We start from the raw sequence: 19523 nt of genomic DNA, 5'->3' as shown, positions 1-19523 counted from the left end.
GAGTAATTGGAATAAGTTGGGTGCCATTTTAAACACTTGGAGCCGCTGAGAAGAATTATTATGATAATCCTTCGGCCACAGTTTAGAAAACAACTTATGAAACGTACACTTTGCGCCGGCAAGAGTAATCGTTTTAGAAGTCCAAACTTTAGCAAAGAGGCTATCCTTGTAGACCTGATCCCCTTGAGCTGTGTCATCCTCAGATAAAAGAATAGGCATCTTTTCAACCGAAGTAAACTTCAAGCCCCTTAATTGATCCAGAATACCTTGCGCCATCACGCTCGCAGATGGAGTATCCATACAAAGATAAACAATGAACAGAATTAAACCCCACCAAGAGCACAACAAAGGAAATGTAAAGTATGTAAGAGAAGAGCATGGCAAGAAAGACAAAAACACATAATATATAAACAAAGAGGGACGCAGATGCCAATACGCGATCATCATTTCCAAATCCCCAATTTAAAAAATATAAGACTGACACCAGTGGAAAAACCACTCATGCACAACTCGAGGGAAAATAAATAAAGGAAGAGCAATAAAGGAAGCGTACTCAAGACGGTAAAGAACCCCAGCCACACACACAGGCAACACAATGCCAGAAATGATAAAAAGGAGCGTACCTAGCAGATCCATCAACAGAAATAACAGGTGATATGTTGAAAAAATGAGGTGCATAGGTTCCATCACCAGCCATCCAAAGACATCCACAAAAAGTAATTGGTACGTCAGCCTTGCCGTCATGACCAACCAAATCGACACCCCTTTAGCCGATTGTTCCAGCCGACATTCCAACAATCGTTGGCCAACTCCACACTAGAAGCCGACTGACCAAGCACTCCACCGGTAAGGATACCACTCTGAGTAAGAGAAACACCAATAGGACCCATAGAGCCACCTCTGAATCCAAAGCTTAGATCCCTGAGGTAAAGTAGTAGAAGAAAACCACCAAGAATAAAATAACACCCAAAATCCACACCAAAAATCAAAAACAAACACCCTCAAGATCTAAGATTGGATCACACCACCACCACCACCACCACTACCAAAAAAACCCACTATAAATAGAGAACAAGACAGACAACGAAACATACTAAAAAATCGCAAGTAACGGAAGAGGACACCACCAAAATACCCAAATAATAATCACAGTAGCAAGAACAATATGAGATCTGGAATAATGACAAAAAGGGACATGACGACAAAAGTAATCGGAATCTAAAGGAAGATGAAGAACAAATTATCGTCAAATCGCCACCAAATCAAGACCATCAACCAGATCTCCGCATCAAACCACACCCCACCAGACCATGCAAACCCACAGATTCAAAATACCCAAATCCAGCAAGGGCTCCAATAGAAAATAAAATCAATCGATCAAATATCTCCAAAGAATAGCAGCAACTGAAAACGAAAGGATGGAAAGAAAACCAAACAAGATCGAAGAAAAATAATGAGCAAGAAGCTCCTAATAGCGCCACTCTAACAGGTAGAGAATCTCTTATGGAAGGAGAAAACTCCTATGAAAGGAGAAAAGTCTTTTTTGGGTTTCACTACTCATTACTGGGTTATATTTATTCTAGGTAAAGTTTGCTTCCTACACGAAAATTAAATACCCAATATAATATAGTAACTTCAATTCATCAGTTTTATATTTTAAATCCACAAAACAAGTGATCATGAGTACAAATAACCAAAGTTGTAGCTAGGGCTTGCTCTATATGGTTTGTAGGAACAAATGAGAAGTAAAGCAAAAAAGAAATGAGACTAGTATATATATATATATATATATATATATATATATTGAAATTTAAAGCAAATTTTATATATAAAGGGAAAAAGATACATAGAAGACCTTTGGCCAAAACAGCCTTTCACAGGCAAACAAGCCCAGAGGCAACCCAGCGCTAATCAAATCCGGTTAGTGAACCCTGCGGCGACAGTAGAGAGACACTCCACCCCTTAGTCTGGAGGACGGGGAGAAGGTCCGCAACAAGATGGGGAGAGATTTCAACTACTTAGAATCGATCTAGAGGCCATGCAATCCCTTAGACAGCCCAGTCGAAGTAAGGATGTGATTGAGTTGCAGACCTTTGTTAGAACCCTGTTCTGCGTTAATGGATTCCTTTTGAAGATGCGGTTGTTCTTTTCCTCCTATGTGTGATATACTAGTTCCGATAGTGAAATTTTCCTAAGGACGTTCATTGGAGAATTTGACTTTCATCGAGTGCTGATCCACAGAATCATGTTTTCCTATGTGAGAAAATAATTGTAGAATTTGCATCTGACTTGGATAAATTTCCAAAGAGGGGTTGAGAACGCACATCTGAAGAAGAGATGGGAGTGTGATTCATTGTCAATTCCACAAAGCACACAGGTGTTTCCATGGTGAGCCATAACTTTAGAGTTGAGAGTTGGAATCCTGCTTTGAACTACAAGCCACATGTTAAATTTTATTCTAGGGATGGAAGTTGTGTGCCATACCAGGTTATGCCATGAAACTAAAGGACCATGATCCATGAGGTGGAATGTTGTGTGCCTCAGGCTAAAAGAACCAGAGGGAGAAACAGTCCAAATCAACTTATCCCTCCTGGAAGGTGCAGGTTATTGGAGTGAGGTTAGCTCTAGAATTGCAGAGAAGAGAGCAGGTGGGAAATTCCAGTTATTATTGACAATGAGTTTACCACATTTGTATTTTCATCAATTCCCAAGAGAGAGGATGGTTGCTAGGAATCTCAAACACAGAGGCCCTCCAGTAGACTAATTGTCAATCTAAAAAGAAGTATTAATCCCATTGCCAATAAGGTGCTTGATAAAATGCCTTGCATGGTGTCTCAGCTGCAAAATTTTCCTCCAACTCCAAGAACATGAGTGGGGAATCTTCAAGGTCCAGAAGTTTATGCCTTTAATGAGATGAATTCTGCACCAATTGATCCATATTCTATTTGAGGTATCAATTTGAAGCTCCTATATGTACTTCAAGATTACTGCTTGATTAGAAAATTCCAAGTTGGGAAGACCTAAACCTCCTCAACCTTGGGCTTGCACACTACTCCCTAAGCAATCTTCTCTCCAGTAGATTTCATTTCTGGACCATACCAGAAGAAGGATCTGAAAATTCTGTTAAATTCACTGATGACACTCTTTGGAAGGATGAAAATACTGGACCAATATAATTGAGTAGATACAAGAACAGATCTAATAAGCTATAATCTTCCTACATAAGAGAGAGATCTTGCAGTCCAGTGGGAAATTTTGTGGTTAATCTTCTCTATAAATACTCTACAGTCAGTGGCCTTAAGACATGTTGTGATTAGTGGTACCCCCAAATGTCTAATAGGAAGACTTCCTTTGTGAATACCCAACAGATTAATGATGACCTCTTCAGTATGTGAATTAACAGCAGAGATGAAGATTGAACTTTTTGCCAAATTTATGGTAAGGCCAAACATGGAGCAAAAATAATCAAATGCATATTTAATAATGGAGATGCATTTAATGTTACGATAGCATAGCAATATGAGGTCATCTGCAAAAGAAAGGTGAGTAATACCTTGTTCCTTGCATTTCCAATGGTGCTTGAAAGCTGGAGCTCTTTTTACATAATTGTTGAGGATATCTGTGAAGGCATCAATTACAATAACAAAAAGGAAAGGGGGTAGAGGATCTCCTTGCCTCAGCCCTCTCTTCCCTTTAAAGTAACCTTGGAATTCTCCATTCAAAGCTATTGTGAATAATGGGGATAAAATGCAAGCCATGATGAGATCAATAAATTTCTGTGGGAATTTGAGGAGGGTGCTCAAGGCAGGATTCATCCGAACCACGAGGTATTGAGATTGGCTATCCAATATCGTTCCCATGGTTAAGAAGAATGGGAAGATAAGGATATGCGTAGATTTCAGGAATTTAAATTCAGTTACCCCAAAAGATGAGTATCCGATGCCCATGGCCAATCAATTGATTGATGCGGCCGCCAAGAATGAGATTCTGTCATTCATGGATGGTCACTCAGGATATAACCAGATATTCATAGCAGAAGATGATGTTAACAAGACGGCATTTAGATGTCCGGGAGCCATAGGCACTTTCAAATGGGTGGTGATGCCCTTTGGTTTGAAGAATGCCGGAGCCACTTATCAACAAGCTATGAATGCAGTCTTCCATGACATGATTGGGAAATTTATGGAAGTGTACATTGACGACGTGGTGGTAAAATCAGCGACAAAGGCAAAGCATCTGGCAGACTTGAGGAGATCATTCGAGAGAATGAGAGCTCATGGTTTGAAGATGAACCCGCTTAAATGAGCTTTTGGAATAACAGCGGGGAATTTTCTGGGATTTTTGGTGCATCGGAGGGGTATTGAGGTCGACAAGAATAAAGCTAGGGCGATCATCGAAGCTCAACCACTTCGCAATAAGAAGGAGTTACAAAGATTGATTGGTCAAATCACATACTTGGGAAGGTTTATTTCAAACCGTGCTGTGAAGATCCATACATTTTCTCCACTTTTAAAGCTCAAATCAGAGGAAGACTTTCGATGGGAAAGGCATCACCAACATGTTTTTGAATCAATCAAGGAATATCTTGCTAATCTTCTTGTCCTCATGCCGCCTAGGAAGAAACAGCCGCTGAAGTTATATATTTCAGTTGCGGATGAGTCAATCGGAAGTTTTTTAGCCTAAGATAATGAAGTAGGAAAAGAACAGGTAGTGTATTACCTTAGTCGTATTTTGACACCGGTTGAATGTCGATATACGCCAATAGAAAAAATGTGTCTTGCTTTGTATTTTGCTACTCACAAGTTGAGAATATATATGCTACCTGTTTTAGTTTATGTGATTTGTGCCACTGACCTAATTAAGTATATGATCTCTCGTTCAATAATTTCTGGACAAATAGGCAAATGGTCCTTGGCCCTCATGGAATTCAGTTTCCAATTTATGCCTTAAAGGGCTGTAAAGGGCCAAGCACTTGCTGATTTCCTAGCCGACCATCCATGCTTGGATTTTGATTCGGGAGTCCATGACGCAATAGAGTTGTGTGTTATTCAACTAACTCCCTGGACTCTAATCTTTGACGGATCAAGCGCAAATGATGCCGAAGGGGCTGGAATTGTAATCATTGCACCAAATGGAAGGAAAACAACATATTTTTCTTTCTAGACTTCAAATGTTCTAACAATCAAGCAGGATATGAATCTCTGATTATTGGTCTTGAAATACTCTTAAAAATGAGGGCACAGACCGTTGAGATCATAGGTGATTCAAGTCTAGTGATCAATCAATTGTCCAGTAATTTTAGGTGCCAAAGTTGGCACCTCAAACTATTTCACTCTATAGCCATGCAATTACGACTAGAATTTGTAGATGTAAAAGTCAAGCATGTTTATAGATCGCATAACAAAGAGGCCACTAATTTGACTCAAATAGCATCTGGAGTCAGGGCACCAGAAGGAATAATGGAGAATTTGATCAGACTAATGAAAAGATCATTACCCTCAGTTAAGGTGAGGGAAGAATTGTTGGCAGATGTCTTTGCAATCGAGGTGGAAGAGGATATGAAGGAGGATGATCGGAGAACACAAATCGTCGATTTTCTAAAAAATCCAGACCCTAAGGCTGATAGGAAGCTAAAGATCAAAGCTCTTAAGTTTGTGATGATTGATGGAGACCTATTCAGGAAAAGCATCAAAGATGACCTACTCTTAAGGTGTGTCAGTAAAAAATAAGCCATGAAAGTAATGGGAGAGACCCATGAAGAGATATGTGGTGCTCACCAGGCTGGAATAAAAATGAAGTGGCTGATTAGAAGGTACGGTTATTATTGGCCCGCAATGCTTAAAGATTACATCACATATGCTAAAGGATGTCAAGCATATCAAAGGCATGGGCCAATCCATAGACCTTCGGCGATTGAGTTACAGCCAGTCATAAAACCATGGCCTTTTAGGGGCTGGGCTATGGATTTGATTGGGAAAGTTTATCCACCTTCTTCTAAGCAACATTGATTTATCATTGTGGCAACTGATTACTTTACCAAATGGGTTGAGGCGGTGCCCATGAGATCGGTGCACCAGGAAGATGTGATTCGATTTATCAAGCAACATATTATTTATAGATTTGGGATCCCAGAATCAATCACAACTGATCGAGGTTCAGCCCTTATTGCTAAAGAAGTGCAGGAATTTGCAGCAGAGTACGGGATTAAGCTCCTAAACTTAACCCTGCACTTTGCACAAGGAAATGGTCAAGCCGAGTCGTCTAATAAGACGTTAAAAGGCATCATTGAAAAAATGGTGGAAGATAACCCCAGGGTATGGCATGAACTGTTATCAGAAGCACTTTGGGCATTTAGGACTTCTCAACGGTCAAGCACAAGTGTAACTCCATTTATGCTTATCTATGGTAATAATGCAGTTTTGCCAATGGAAGTGACCTTGCTGTCAATGAGATTCGCATTGCAAAACAATGACTCTTACAGAATACAATGAATCTATGCTAATCGAATTGGAAGACCTAGATGAAGTAAGGTTAACGGCATATAACAAACGTGTTAGGGCCAAAACCTTCGGCGGATGTGACTTGGTTTGGAAGACTGTCCTCCCAATAGGTGTGAATGATCGAAAATATGGAAAATGGTTGCCAAATTGGGAGGGTCCATTTATGGTTTACAAAGTCTTAAAAGGAGGTGCATATCATTTGCAAGATCTTGACGGGGAGATACACCCTTGACCAATTAATGGTCGATACTTAAAAACTTATTATCCTATAATGTGGGGGACGATGGAGAATGAAACCAAAGATAGTTAAATAATCAAAAAGCCATGAAGACATGCATTTCATTCATTGTTCCATTGAGTACAAAATTCATAAGAGTCATTACCTATCATTTTCTCTACAGATAAATAAAATAACTCTTGAGCTCATCCCACTCCTTCTTAGACATGGCCACTTTTTCATCCTCTTTAGCCTTCTCAGTCCTCAGTCGAAGAATTTCTTTTGAGACCGATTTTCTCTGTTAGTCAATTTCCACATTCTTTTCATAAATCTCCTTTATCTGAGCAGTGAGTTCTTCTCTTGATCGGGTAGCTTCAATCAATTCCAACTTGAGACGTTCCATCTCATATTCAATTTCTGCTGTTCTCTGTGTTCCTTTAGCATGAGCCGATTGTAAGGTGCGAAATTGAGAAACATTTTCCTTCACTTGTTTAGTCAGAGATTTTTGCTCTTATAGCTTTTCATTGATCGTGGACGATAGCTCGCCAGCCTTTTGCGAGGAAAGCTGAAAATAAGAAACAAGGGTCGGGAATCAGCTTTGGACAGATTGAAGATGGTTTATCTGCTCTTGACTTAAGCCGTGATGATCTATTAGCATAGACATAGCATCGGTCACATCAACAACCAAACTTGGCATCTCAGAGAGGTCTCGGGACACGACTGCAACTAGTAATCTTTTTGCTCCCTCAATATCTAGCAGATGACTGGGAGGTGTAAGCACGATAACTGGCTCACTCATCAAGGGCTCTAGATTGAACCCAGCCTCTACTTGAGAGAAGGTGACGTCAAAATCATCGATCGTACCGTAAGTTTGCAGGGGCAGTTGGAACTGAGAACTTGAACCAGCCTGTAAAGGAAAAGAAATTAGTAAAGTAAGTCGAGGCTTGAATGAGAGAATAAATCATAAATACTCACACCAACTGGTGAAGGCCGAGTCACATGACTGAAGGTACATCTGGCAGCGGTCACTTGTGCAGAGTAAAGGCTGGGAACTCTTGGTCGAGTGCCCGAGGCAACTTGCAAGAGAAGAATGTTTATGAGTGCCTAACATTGAAAAAGATATACGGGAGATGTACTGAAAGATCATCTTGAATATTACCTCAGCCCCATCTAATTGATGGAGGACAGTGTTTGATTGAGTCGTGGCTTATTGATACTCAAAACCACTGGTGTGAGGGTGCTTGGCATTCGCAATGTCATCACAAGTATTGATCTTGTCTCTCGACAACGACCTAGCTGAGTGTGAAGAAACCTACCCATAAAGATGCCATTAGAATTGACAGGTACATTGATGCTGGAAGTAAAAATGACCTCTAGTTACCTCACGACTGGTAGAGATATTTGTCTCAGCCGAGAAAGTCGATGGCATCAAGGAAGCAAGATTTTCTTCCTCCTCATCTTCAATCAATAAGCAAGGGGCATTCGTCCTAATTGAGGTAACCGGTTTTTTTCCTTTCCCAGCCCTGGTCACCTGAAATACTATTGAAGTTAAAAAAAGGCATATATATTTGGCACATAAAAGTAAGATATGCTTTAAAGAATTCATAAGGAAAACCTTACGTCTCTTGAGGGGCATCACATCTTCTTCATCAGCCTCAGGCATTCTCGCCTCATGATCAGAAACGCCTAATGGATCATGGAAGGCAACAGTTGTATGAAAGAAATCATGTCTTTATGATATAAGGCATAAGCTTGGCATTTATATGTGTATAGGCATGAAAATGTACCTTCTTTTGGCGATTTTGATTTTTTCGTCCTGCTGGGAGAACCAAGATTAGCCACACTGATTCCTTTTGATGGCTTGGTTGAGACTCCTTGGGGTTTGATAAAAATGGAGGTAATCCTATCTACTATGGTGTGTGAATCCTTAACCATAACCTCCGAATATGGTTTCTCCACCAGTAGTTAAAGGATGGAAAAGTATCAGGATTTTCCAGGAATGGTTACAAAGAAAATTTATTGTAGAGACGGGTGAACCGAGAGGATACTCTCTCCATTGTTTCTTGTGAGGTGAAGACCATTCGTTCCAAGAAAGAAATATTGAAAGATCGGAAAGGCGGAAATGGAACAAGTTAGGTGAGACCAAATTGTCTGGCAAATTGTGGGGGATTGTAATACTCCACCCCATACTTGCTATTTGGAGAGCCTAATTTTGAACATCCGTAAGAGATGTCCCTAGCAATCAAGAAACTGGCCTATGTTTGTGCATGTTCCTCTTGGCAACTTGATGGAGCTTGGTCAGGGGGATAGGAAAGCCACAAAGGTTGCCTTAGTCGAAATGAGAATGGTAAGAAAAGATGACTGGCTCGGTATGCAGGGATCTTATAAAAAAAGGAGAACATAGTTTTGAACGGTCTTTTTCCTGGTTGAATACGTGCATAATGATAGCCAGGGATAGGAACAGTGGTCGACAAGTCGAGATTGGGGTAAAGTTCAGGGAAATATGCATATTCCCAAAGTTATAACAGCCAAAATGGCCCAAAACAAGTTTTGAAGTTGGAAGCTACATACTCCCCGATACCATGATAAAGATAGGAAAGCAAGAAAGGAGCAGTGGCAAGTTTCTCACCCGAATAAAGAGCAAGGGCCAATTGAGTAAATTCCTTGGTAAGTGTGAGCGAAGAGACACAGAATAGGAACCTATTCAGCTAGTACACTAGGAAAGAAATATGCTCAGCGGTAGAGACCAAAGATCCATCACCCTTGCTGGCTTTGATAAAAAGTCCTTGTGCAATGATACGCTCAGAGCTCTCAAGTTTCTTTGGATATTCGTAAGGCACTCCAGAGATAGTAAGAAACGGATTTATTTCCTTGCCATGAGGTCTAAGCCCGGTAAGGAAGCAAATATCCTGCACCGTCAGACCAATCATCCCACACCGAAGATGAAAGGCATTGGTCGAGCTCAACCAAAAGAAGAGTAATATGGTAAGAGCCTCTTTATCTATAGGGATTCGGTGTTTCGAAAGAAGGATGGCATCATAAATGCCGACCTTCTTCCATAGTGCTTTATATTGAGGTTCAACCCAATCAGTCCAATCACTTTGAGAGTTCGGACAATTTTTGAAGAGATTGGTGAAGTCCACAGGATTAGAGAACTTGCGTTGAAATATGAGTTGCTCCTTGGCTAAAGGACAGTAAGGAAGAAGTGAAGCTGGTGGACCATCTTTGAAAGCTGGAACAAGGCCGAATCTAGGAGATGAGTCAGAGCCTAGGACACTGGCCAACACTTCGTCAACGCCATAAATATAAGTATCGATAACTTTTCGAATAAGCTTATCAACGATCTCGGCGTGATCAGAAGACTTACTACTGGCTGGAATTGAAGTGTTCTCAGCAACAATCGTTACATTCTTGTTGCCACCCATTGGTTGAGATCTTAAGGAAAAGAAAAAGTGAAGCCAAATTGGAGAAGAACTAGTGAGAAAGATAATGGAAGCCAAATTTCTGGGTTTATTGGCAGAGAAAAAATCTCACTTCAAAATACTCACTAGTTGACTGATCGGAGTCAGAGTATTTGTGGTGGCAACTGTCGAGTTCCTTTTCACACCCTTTATCTAAAATTCGGTGGAGGGATGGTGCCCAGTGGAAAAAGAACTGGCAAGAGGGGTGAGCAGACCTTTAAATAATAACTGTTATCAAGGAAACTACAACAGTTACTTAGCTTACAATGAAAATAGACATACTAATTTTGTTTATAGTCATGTTCAAGCCAAGTTTAAGGCCACTTAATTCAGCATTCAAGACAAAACACTAAGACTGATTTTTATATTTGAGCTATTGGTGTATATATATGTGTGTATAAACACGTATCTGAAGTAAATACACATACTAGTAGTCGCCATTTTCGGTGTACTTATTCTGATGGTGATCTTTGATTCGTCCTTCAGCTTTTTAGATATCTCAGGTTGCAGAAAAACAAGGAACCGTGATTGAGTGCGCAACAAACCACAGTTATTCAAGATCAAATGAGCAACTCCTCTAATGTTAGGTTTGTCTTCATCGCTTCAAGGATTGCAGAGCTGTCAGTGTCTCACCAACATTGAGATGAATATTTAGATGAATTCTTTTGCTAATATTCTAGCTTTCACGGTAATCTATAACTAGCACAAAGAACACTATTGAGCTTGTGACTTTTTAGTAGTTTAGAGTTAAAACCATTTCTATTTGTTATTGATCTAGTTACTAATGCTTCATGTGTTCTTTGCATGACACTTATTTTTGTTGAAATAAGGCAATAATTTTTAGTATACTCCTAACAAAATATCTATTCCGGATGATAATGAGTGTGTTTTTGCTTTAATTTCCAAAAAAAAAAAAAGAAATTATGCACTTATTAAAATGAATGGCAGAGCCATTGTTAGCTTTTCATTTATTTATTTTGTGTTTTTAATATTCTATTTTCAGATTGCTTGAAGAATAGGATAACAAGTGCAGAATGGCTGTCTAGAATTTTATTATCTTTTTCTATTTTCTTATGGTTTAATCTATATGTTAGGATGTGAGGCAGTTAAATTACTTTATATTACATATTTTGGAATAAATGCTCCCTAATTCAAATTTTCTTTGAACTTGTTGGGAACTGAGTTTATATCATTTTGAAATTTAATGGAATAGACATCATGTTACCCTGTTAGGGACGCATCAATGTTTTTAGTTGTTTTGATCATTTGAGTGGACATCAAACTATGAAGTTCCCAGATTCATCTCAGTAATTATCTTTTTAGTTTCTACCAGTAACATGTCAACTAGCTACTGTTTTATATACTTTTTATATTTGTATTGATACATCATTATTTTTTTTTTTTTTTGCCATTTTGTAGACATTTTGTAGCAGTTTAAGCAGCCATAATTGCTGAGAATTCTCAAACTATATGGTAGCAGTTTATCTGCTGGAAAAACCCAGAATTAGCGTGGGATTTTCTAAAGCCGCTATTGAAGCTCAACTGTGTTCAGTTAGGGCTCAGCTATTGAAGTTCTTAACAATGCATGTGTTCGATTAGGGGTCAATGATTTCTTGTGGGGCGATAAGGTGAGAAAATTTGATCTCCTGCAGTTGATTTTCTATTTCTTTGTTTGGTTGTGAAATGAAATGGAAATTGTGCCACATGATTTTTAAGGTTTTTGTAAGCATTCTTTGCATTTTAAGAATTGAAAGAGAAAAAAAAAAAATCTGGTTTTCCTTGATGTTTGTTGTAATTTACATTGCCATGCAAACAATACTCTTAACATGTTTCATTTGATGTATGTTGTATGGGTTGGATAGCAGAGTTCTTTAAACAAGTGCGACACATTTATCATTCAATTTTTATAGCTTTAGTGTGAATGTGGTTCTATTTGGAGTTATTAATCTCAGAAGAACGTTTATCTCATCATACATGACTTTTTGGCATGTGTTTTTGATCCTTTGGAATAATGCCAAGGATTTCCAGATAATAGACATTTTGTTATGTTGATAAACAATAGCTGGTGATGACAATGACAAGATGCCATATCATAATTATCATTCCTTTTTTGTTAACTGACTGAATTTCTACAATGAGTCTTTGTTTGGGCAAAATGGTAGAACGAGTCTTTGTCTGCAGCAGCATCAACAGTAAATGCTGGCCAGCTAACGTATCATACCAAAGACAGTAGTTTTTAGGGTTTAAAATATAGTGGCCTACTACACCTCCAAGTACTCTTTCTTTACATGTCTAAAAAGAAATTCGACAGGAAGCACTGTGGAGGAGGATATGTCAACCTTGTAATATGCATTTATCTCACCAAAACCAAACTCAAATTGGATGTTGAAACATGAATAATCTTTCTAATTAAATTAACAATTCTTCATTGGCCGACAAATTTTGAATTCAACAATCACATTGCAATCATGGGTTCTTTACAACGAAAATTCGTATTGCACCAATGCCAACCTTAAAAAATCTTGCATTTTTTACAGTGTTAAACTATTATGTAGGCCCATCAATGTCATGCCAGTGTGTTTTTTGGAGAGGAGTGGGGAGTCAAAAGTCTTTTTCTTATCTCCGATTCATTTATCTCACCAAAACTAAACTCAAATTGGATGTTGAAATATGAATAATCTTTCTAATTAAATTAACAATTGTTCATTGGCAGACAAATTTTGAATTCAACAATCACAATGCAATCATGGGTTCTTCACAACGAAAATTCGTATTGCATCAATGCCAACCTTGAAAAAAAAAAAAAAACTTCTTGCATTTCTTCACAATGTTAAACTACTATGTAGACCCATCAATGTTATATTAGTATTTTTTTGGAGAGGAGTGGGGAGTCAAAAGTCTTTTACCAGTATTTTTTTGGGAAGGAGTGGGGAGTCAAAAGTCTTTTTCTTATCTCTCAGATTCATAGTAGAGGTGTTTAAACTTGTATGGGATAAAAAAACTAAAAATTTTATTGTAGAATAGGTTTAAGAAACCTTGGGAAAAACACGGTTACAATGGAACACTATTCCAATAATATTATTTCTTTCCAAACCTATGTCCCTGAAGGGCCACAAACAGACTAGAGGAGGTACAAGAAAACAAAATAAATTGATATTATTATTGTTCATTAAATAAATTGACTTCATTGATAACAATGCGTGGAGATTGCGCTATTTATATGCACGCACTCACAGTTTCTCACCCATTTATTAAATTACAACAAATATATATATGTGTGTGTATGCACGTGTGTGACAAATATGATACATGTGTTGTGGTTCAAAAAGAAATTCCGTCAACTTGAAGTTTTAAACAAGACAGAGAGGGATAGTAACTTTGAATTTAAAAGAGTAGGTTTTTTTTTTTTGGATAAAGTCTTAATAAAATAAAAATATGTACATGGGAGTTATTTGGGCATAGCCAAGGGACAAGCTCAAGGCAAGCACCACATGACTAAACCAATCTTAACAAAAGACCTACAGCAATGAGGTCCAAAACAAATGTGACAGACATACAAACCGGAAGACAAGGACCTGTATCCTTAATTGACCAAGTAAACTAGAAGATCTGTGTGTACTAGCAACATCATAGTGAACACGAAACCATTACTCAAGATCTTCTGTAAACAGCACCATTATAAGCTAAACTCGTTCCCCAAGCACCAGTAGGTGTTGGTATAAAGAAAAAAATTCAAGTGAATTCAAAGATTTTTGTGGGGTCCACACTATACATAACCCTATAACTGAAGATCAAAACTGGGTTATATCTATTCTAGGTAAAGTTTGCTTCCTACATGAAAATTAAATACCCAATATAATATAGTAACTTCAATTCTTCAGTTTTATATTTCAAATTCACAAAACAAGCGATCATGAGTACAAAGAACTAAAGTTGTAGCCTAGTGCACTTGGTGTTATGGGGTAAGCAATTAAAGCATCTCAGGATTTTTGGATAAGAAGACAAGTTTAGGCTTCAATTCACTGCCAAATCAAAGTCCCAGTTTTATCAAAGATAAAGACAACGTAGGCACTATCGAAGCAAAGCAAATACCCATTTTGTGTGTGTGTGTGTGAGTGTGTGTGTGTGTGAGAGAGAGAGAGAGAGAGACAATTGTAAATTCATGCCAAGGAAAGGAAAATCGCCATGATAAAAAAAATAAAGCAATCTCAAAAAGTAGAGAGAGGAAGAGAGGGAGACTGCAACAGTACTCATAATTGTAGAAAAAGGGGAATGAGACAGGTTGAATTCAAGGAGAGACTTAATACTTCTTTCTATTAACCAAACTCTCCAAAACTAAACATTAGAATGTGAACATAAATCATCTTTCTAATTAAAAAAAAAAAAAAAACACTTTCTTAGGTTAAGCCAACATATAGTAACTGCACACCACTGCCAGCCTTAATTAGAATAAAAAACACACAGGTTCTTAGTGTTAAACTACTAGTAAGTAAATGCATAACTCAGTCATATAAACATTCATATATCCAACAACAATATACTGTCTTCAGTGAAGTGCGCGCAGATTCCGAAGGCAGGCCCACCCATGGCTACGAAGATTTCTTCCTGTTTCATCAAACATGGCTTCAGTGTTGCAGTTAAAACAGACTATGACAAATCTTGACACCAAATAAAAATATCAAACAAACCAAAAAAAAAATTAAATCGTGAAAACAAAAGAATGGAACAGCAAAATAAAATAAAATAAAATAAAATAAGCAAAAAAGAAAAAAGAAAAAAAAAAAAAAAAAAGGGACCAAGAACACTGACATTTAGTGATATTCATCACGGTGCACATCCAGATCTGGTTTGGATGGAAATCGGAGGTGACAGCTTTTGCACTTGGGCTTGTTTTTGTGAGACCTCCCTTGATGATCTACAATGTCATGAACTTTATCACCCAAAAAATCACAAATATTACACAAAAGGACACTTACCCTTCCCTCTTCGGGACAAGCACAGAGCCTCCTCTCTTCCTGTGGATTGTGGAAAAAGGAATAGAGGAGGCTCTGTGCTTGTCCCGAAGAGGGAAGGGTAAGTGTCCTTATGTGTAATATTTGTGATTTTTTGGGTGATAAAGTTCATGACATTGTAGATCATCAACAAAGGTCTCACAAAAACAAGCCCAAGTGCAAAAGCTGTCACCTCCGATTTCCATCCAAACCAGATCTGGATGTGCACCGTGATGAATATCACTCTTTGCAAGTTGTGCACTGAGAGTCAATGACAGGAAGAAGAGCGAGGAGCTCTATTCACACAAATGATTCAGTTTCTTTGTTTCTCACAAACAGTTAAATAGGACCTCCCACACGCTCACACCATTACACTAGGTACGCTTGGGCACACCATAGCATACTTATTACCACCCACTCACATGTATCTATTCATACACATACATACACATAATAGTCTTGATGCACCAGAACTTAGCTCTCACTATGATACACTTGACACATTCTCACAGGCAAAATCAAAAAAATCATTTATTCTCTCAACTACCAATTTTCTTCCTTATGATACTTCGGCATAGGGAAATGATATAGGTAACAAGGGGGATGATATGGTATATATTCACATTTCGTCCTTGTATGGAGGAGCGTGCCAAATAAAATGTTGATCAACTTGACCACATAAATAAATGTTCTTACTAACTATAAATATATATATATTTAATATTTATTTGAATTTTAAATATATATTTAATTATTAGTCACGTCCCTCTATTTAACTTTTAATGAAAATATCATTTAATATATTACTAAAATATTTAATTTTTTTAATAATTAAATGTTGAATTGAAGTATCCAACGACATGTTTTGAAAATGCTAAGACTAGGCTTTTGACCGACATATTTTATTAATAAATATGTTTTTTTTTTCTATTATTTTTCTTCAAGCACAACGTTTATGAAAAGAAAAATTCAAAAGTGATTGTTTTTATTTATTATTATAATTAAAAAATATATATTTTATGCTACATCTATGCTCCAAACAAAAGTGTTATATATGAAAATAGTAAAAATAGTTTGGGCAAATAAATAGTATTATTTTATGGTACTTTTATTGTTGTTACAATTTTAATGATATTATAGTATTTCATAGGCTAATACTCTCCAATTCTATTTTGAGTTCTTTTGCATACTTTTGCCTTGTTTGAAGAAGTGTTCTTTTGCATGCTTGCCTTGTTATACATGTCTTTTGTTGCATTTACATTCTCATTTTAGCCCAACAAAGACTCTTTCTAGCCATTACAAAGAAGGAAGTATAAATTGGACTCTCACTAGGATACTCTACAGTCTACACCACTTAAACAAAAGAGGTGACCATCATAGGAATTCAAATTGAACTCTCAGTAGCCCAGCAAAGACTCTTTATTAAAGTGTAATTTTCTTTGTGTTATTTGCATGTGTAATATTAATTATGTGAAAAATATGCATCTGAGTTTCAGTTTACTTTTCAATTTTTGTTCTTTAATTTTAATTAATTTTCTTATATATATATTTTCATTGTACATAGTTAAAAATGTCATTTTAAATGCAATTAAAAATCTAGTAGTAACTTTTAATAATTTAGGGGTTTAGTTGCTTCAATAGGTAGCTAATCGTGCAAAAGAACACTTTTTCAGCATACATGTTGCCACCGCAAGGCAAGCATGCAAAAGGACACTTTTTCAAATAAGGCAAAATCATGCAAAATTGTAATAATGAAATGGGAGAGTTACATGGAAAAAGAAATTGTCAAATTGTAATACATATAATGCTTAGGATAAATTTCACAAACTAAACATGAAAGCTCATCAAATTACATTATTTACACATGCCATACTGACCTCATTAATATTTTTCATACATTTATCTAATTTAATAATAATTAAATATATATATATATATAGTCTGCAGCTTCCTGGATTCAACTGTCAAGCCAAAATCCTCTTGGGTGTGGAGAAGCATGCAAGCTGCAAAGGATATCTTCGGTAGGGGTTTAAAGTGGTGCATTAGGGATGGTTCAAACATTGATTGCTGGATGGCTAACTGGCTCCCGGATAAGTCTAATTTTGCAGTTACTTCAAAGAAAAATAATGCTTCTTTTAGCACAGTGGCAGAACTGATCAACATCTCCTCACCCTCATGGAACCAATATATAATTTCCTAACATTTTAACCATAGAGACATGAACCTCATTCCAAATTCCCCTTCGATAGTTGGGTGGGGACGATCGTAAAATCTGGGGCTTTACTTCGAATGGCAAGTTTTCTGTCAAAACTGCTTACTACGTAGCTCTCTCATCTCTTACCAAGAAAAAATATGTTCCTAGAGTAGTAGGGTGCAGCTTTGAACCGGATAGGAAAAGAATGTGGAAGGTTATTTGGAAAATTCGTGCTCCCAGAAAGATCCAACTATTCATGTGGCAATGTCTTCACGAGGGACTCCCAGTGCTTCAAAAAATCAGGCTCAGAAAGGTGTTTGATGATGCTACGTGCAAAATTTGTGGAGTGGCTGAAGAATCCATTAATCATATTCTCTGTACTTGCCCCTTTGCCTGCAAGGCATGGAAGTAAAGCCCTTTTAGATTGGATTTTGATAATATAAATTCCTCTATTTGGCTGAAATTAAAGATGGTATGATCTTACTATTTTTTGGAATTCATGTGATGCCTCGAAGGATTGCATTAGCCTTGCTGCATTCATTATTTGGTCTATTTGGAAGAGTATAATCGATTTCATGTTTAGAAACAAGCGTTGGGCGGCTGTTGACACTGTCCAAAGAGCTATAAACAATTTTCATGAATTTCAAATATGTGCAAACAAAATGAGTTGTCTTCGTTGCCTCCTACTCTTCATCCGGCCGGTTCGTTCGGCAGCGTGGCTATCTCCAAGTCTTGGATGTCTTAAATTAAACTTTGATACATTTCAATGTGACAGTCCTGTGGAAGAGGTATGATTGTTAGAAACCATTTTGGTCATCCTGTTGGAGTGGCCTATATTTTTCTAACAAACGTTTGCAACCCCTGTGGCAGAAGGTTTGGTGCTTCAGGAATCTCTCAAGCTGCTAAAGGCATGGGGATACCGTCATTTCATTGTGGAGGGTGACTATAAACCTGTGATGAGTTTGATCCCTTCTGAAGAAGCTCTTATGGTTGTCTATGAGGATATTTCAATCTTTCTTGAGTTTTGTGTGGGCGTTTCTCTTGCCTCAACTTCTAGAAAAGGAAATTTGGTAGTTCACATGCTGAGTAGAATGGCTTTGGAAGCCGAATGGGGTGATTTAAAGTAGAGTATATATATATGGCCCCAGTGGTTGTTAAATGTTCTTACTCTTGATTGTATTCCTGTGTCTGTTAAATTATATTCTGGTTTAGTGTTAAAATATATAAAAATATATATATATATATATATATATATAATAGTAAAAGGTTTTAATTGATGAATCTACTTAAACCTAGGGAGATCGATCTCCGATTTAAATCCAAATGGGGTCATTTTTTAGTCCAAATTGAAGTATTTTGAGTCCTCTTTCCATTAGTACTAGTATCATTTCATATCTATGATTCTAAATGATTATTTTTGCCCTTGTAAACCCTATGGGTCCAGTATGAGCCTAAAGTTAGAGTATCTCCTTTTTGTGAACCAATGCAGTTAGAAATGAATAGTGTGGTTCCATTATGACTCCTAACAATTAGTAAGGTGTATAATGACCATTTTACCCTTAGGTGTTTCTGGGTCAGGTTAGGCCCAGATAGAGATTCAAATCCATGGGTTTGGGTCGTTACATGGAAAGTGAGAAAGAACAACCATCAAAGAGAAAGTAGTAGTTACTATAATCTTATTAGGGGTGCAATTTGGGTTGGGCAACCTGGAGCAACTTGGGTCTAGCCTGATTTTTTCTAAGTTTACACAATTATTTTTATTATTTGGGTTGAGTCTGGATTGAAAAATCTTAATCCAAATTTAATTAGGGTTGGGCTTGAGTTGAGGTGCTAGCAATCCGAATCCTAATTCTAATATTATTTTCATATACATTTTTAATTTTAATTACATTATATATAATATTGTATGTTAACATTTAAGAAAATTAATTTTCTAATAATTTGTTTGTAATTTATTAAAAATTCTTTACAGAAAGTTTTTAATTTTAAATTTTTTTTTTTTATTTAAGAGTAATTTAATGTACAACTAATTCAAGATTATATTAAATTTTCGCTGTAAAGATTAGCCATATGAGTAATCCGAATTTTTAACACGAAATCTAAACCCGAATGTAAAAGAAGAAGGATGGACTGGGTTAGAGTTGAACAGTTAGAGTTGAA

General features: G+C 37.1%; 2 protein-coding genes across 2 annotated transcripts in view; both read left to right on the top strand.

Annotated features, from left to right (window-relative positions):
- The window catches only part of LOC132271749 (probable F-box protein At1g44080), a 55761-nt gene that overhangs the window by 16230 nt on the left and 20008 nt on the right, over nucleotides 1-19523 (top strand). The gene's annotated exons all lie outside the window — the stretch shown is intronic.
- LOC132270270 (uncharacterized) lies at nucleotides 3859-6472 on the top strand. The gene is made up of 5 exons (XM_059771456.1): nucleotides 3859-4279; nucleotides 4322-4669; nucleotides 5191-5710; nucleotides 6119-6367; nucleotides 6418-6472. Exons 1-5 carry the CDS (start codon nucleotides 3859-3861, stop codon nucleotides 6470-6472), a joined length of 1593 nt encoding a protein of 530 aa, XP_059627439.1.

Source organism: Cornus florida, unplaced genomic scaffold (assembly GCF_030987335.1).
Source record: "Cornus florida cultivar Cherokee Brave unplaced genomic scaffold, ASM3098733v1 CherokeeBrave_3.0.0_Hap2_Chr08, whole genome shotgun sequence".
Classification (NCBI taxonomy): Eukaryota; Viridiplantae; Streptophyta; class Magnoliopsida; order Cornales; family Cornaceae; genus Cornus; species Cornus florida.
Note: the sequence above shows the minus strand (reverse complement) of the source record. Positions and strands in the feature narration are given on the sequence as shown.

What these genes read in the sequence shown, in the direction of transcription:
- LOC132270270 (XM_059771456.1), top strand. Translation starts at nt 3,859, where the DNA reads ATGGTTAAGAAGAATGGGAAGATAAGGATATGCGTAGATTTCAGGAAT. An exon ending in CGAGAGAATGAGAGCTCATG is followed by an intron (nt 4,280 to 4,321) that starts GTTTGAAGATGA and finishes TTGGAATAACAG; the next exon opens with CGGGGAATTTTCTGGGATTT. An exon ending in AAAGATGACCTACTCTTAAG is followed by an intron (nt 5,711 to 6,118) that starts GTGTGTCAGTAA and finishes TATTATTTATAG; the next exon opens with ATTTGGGATCCCAGAATCAA.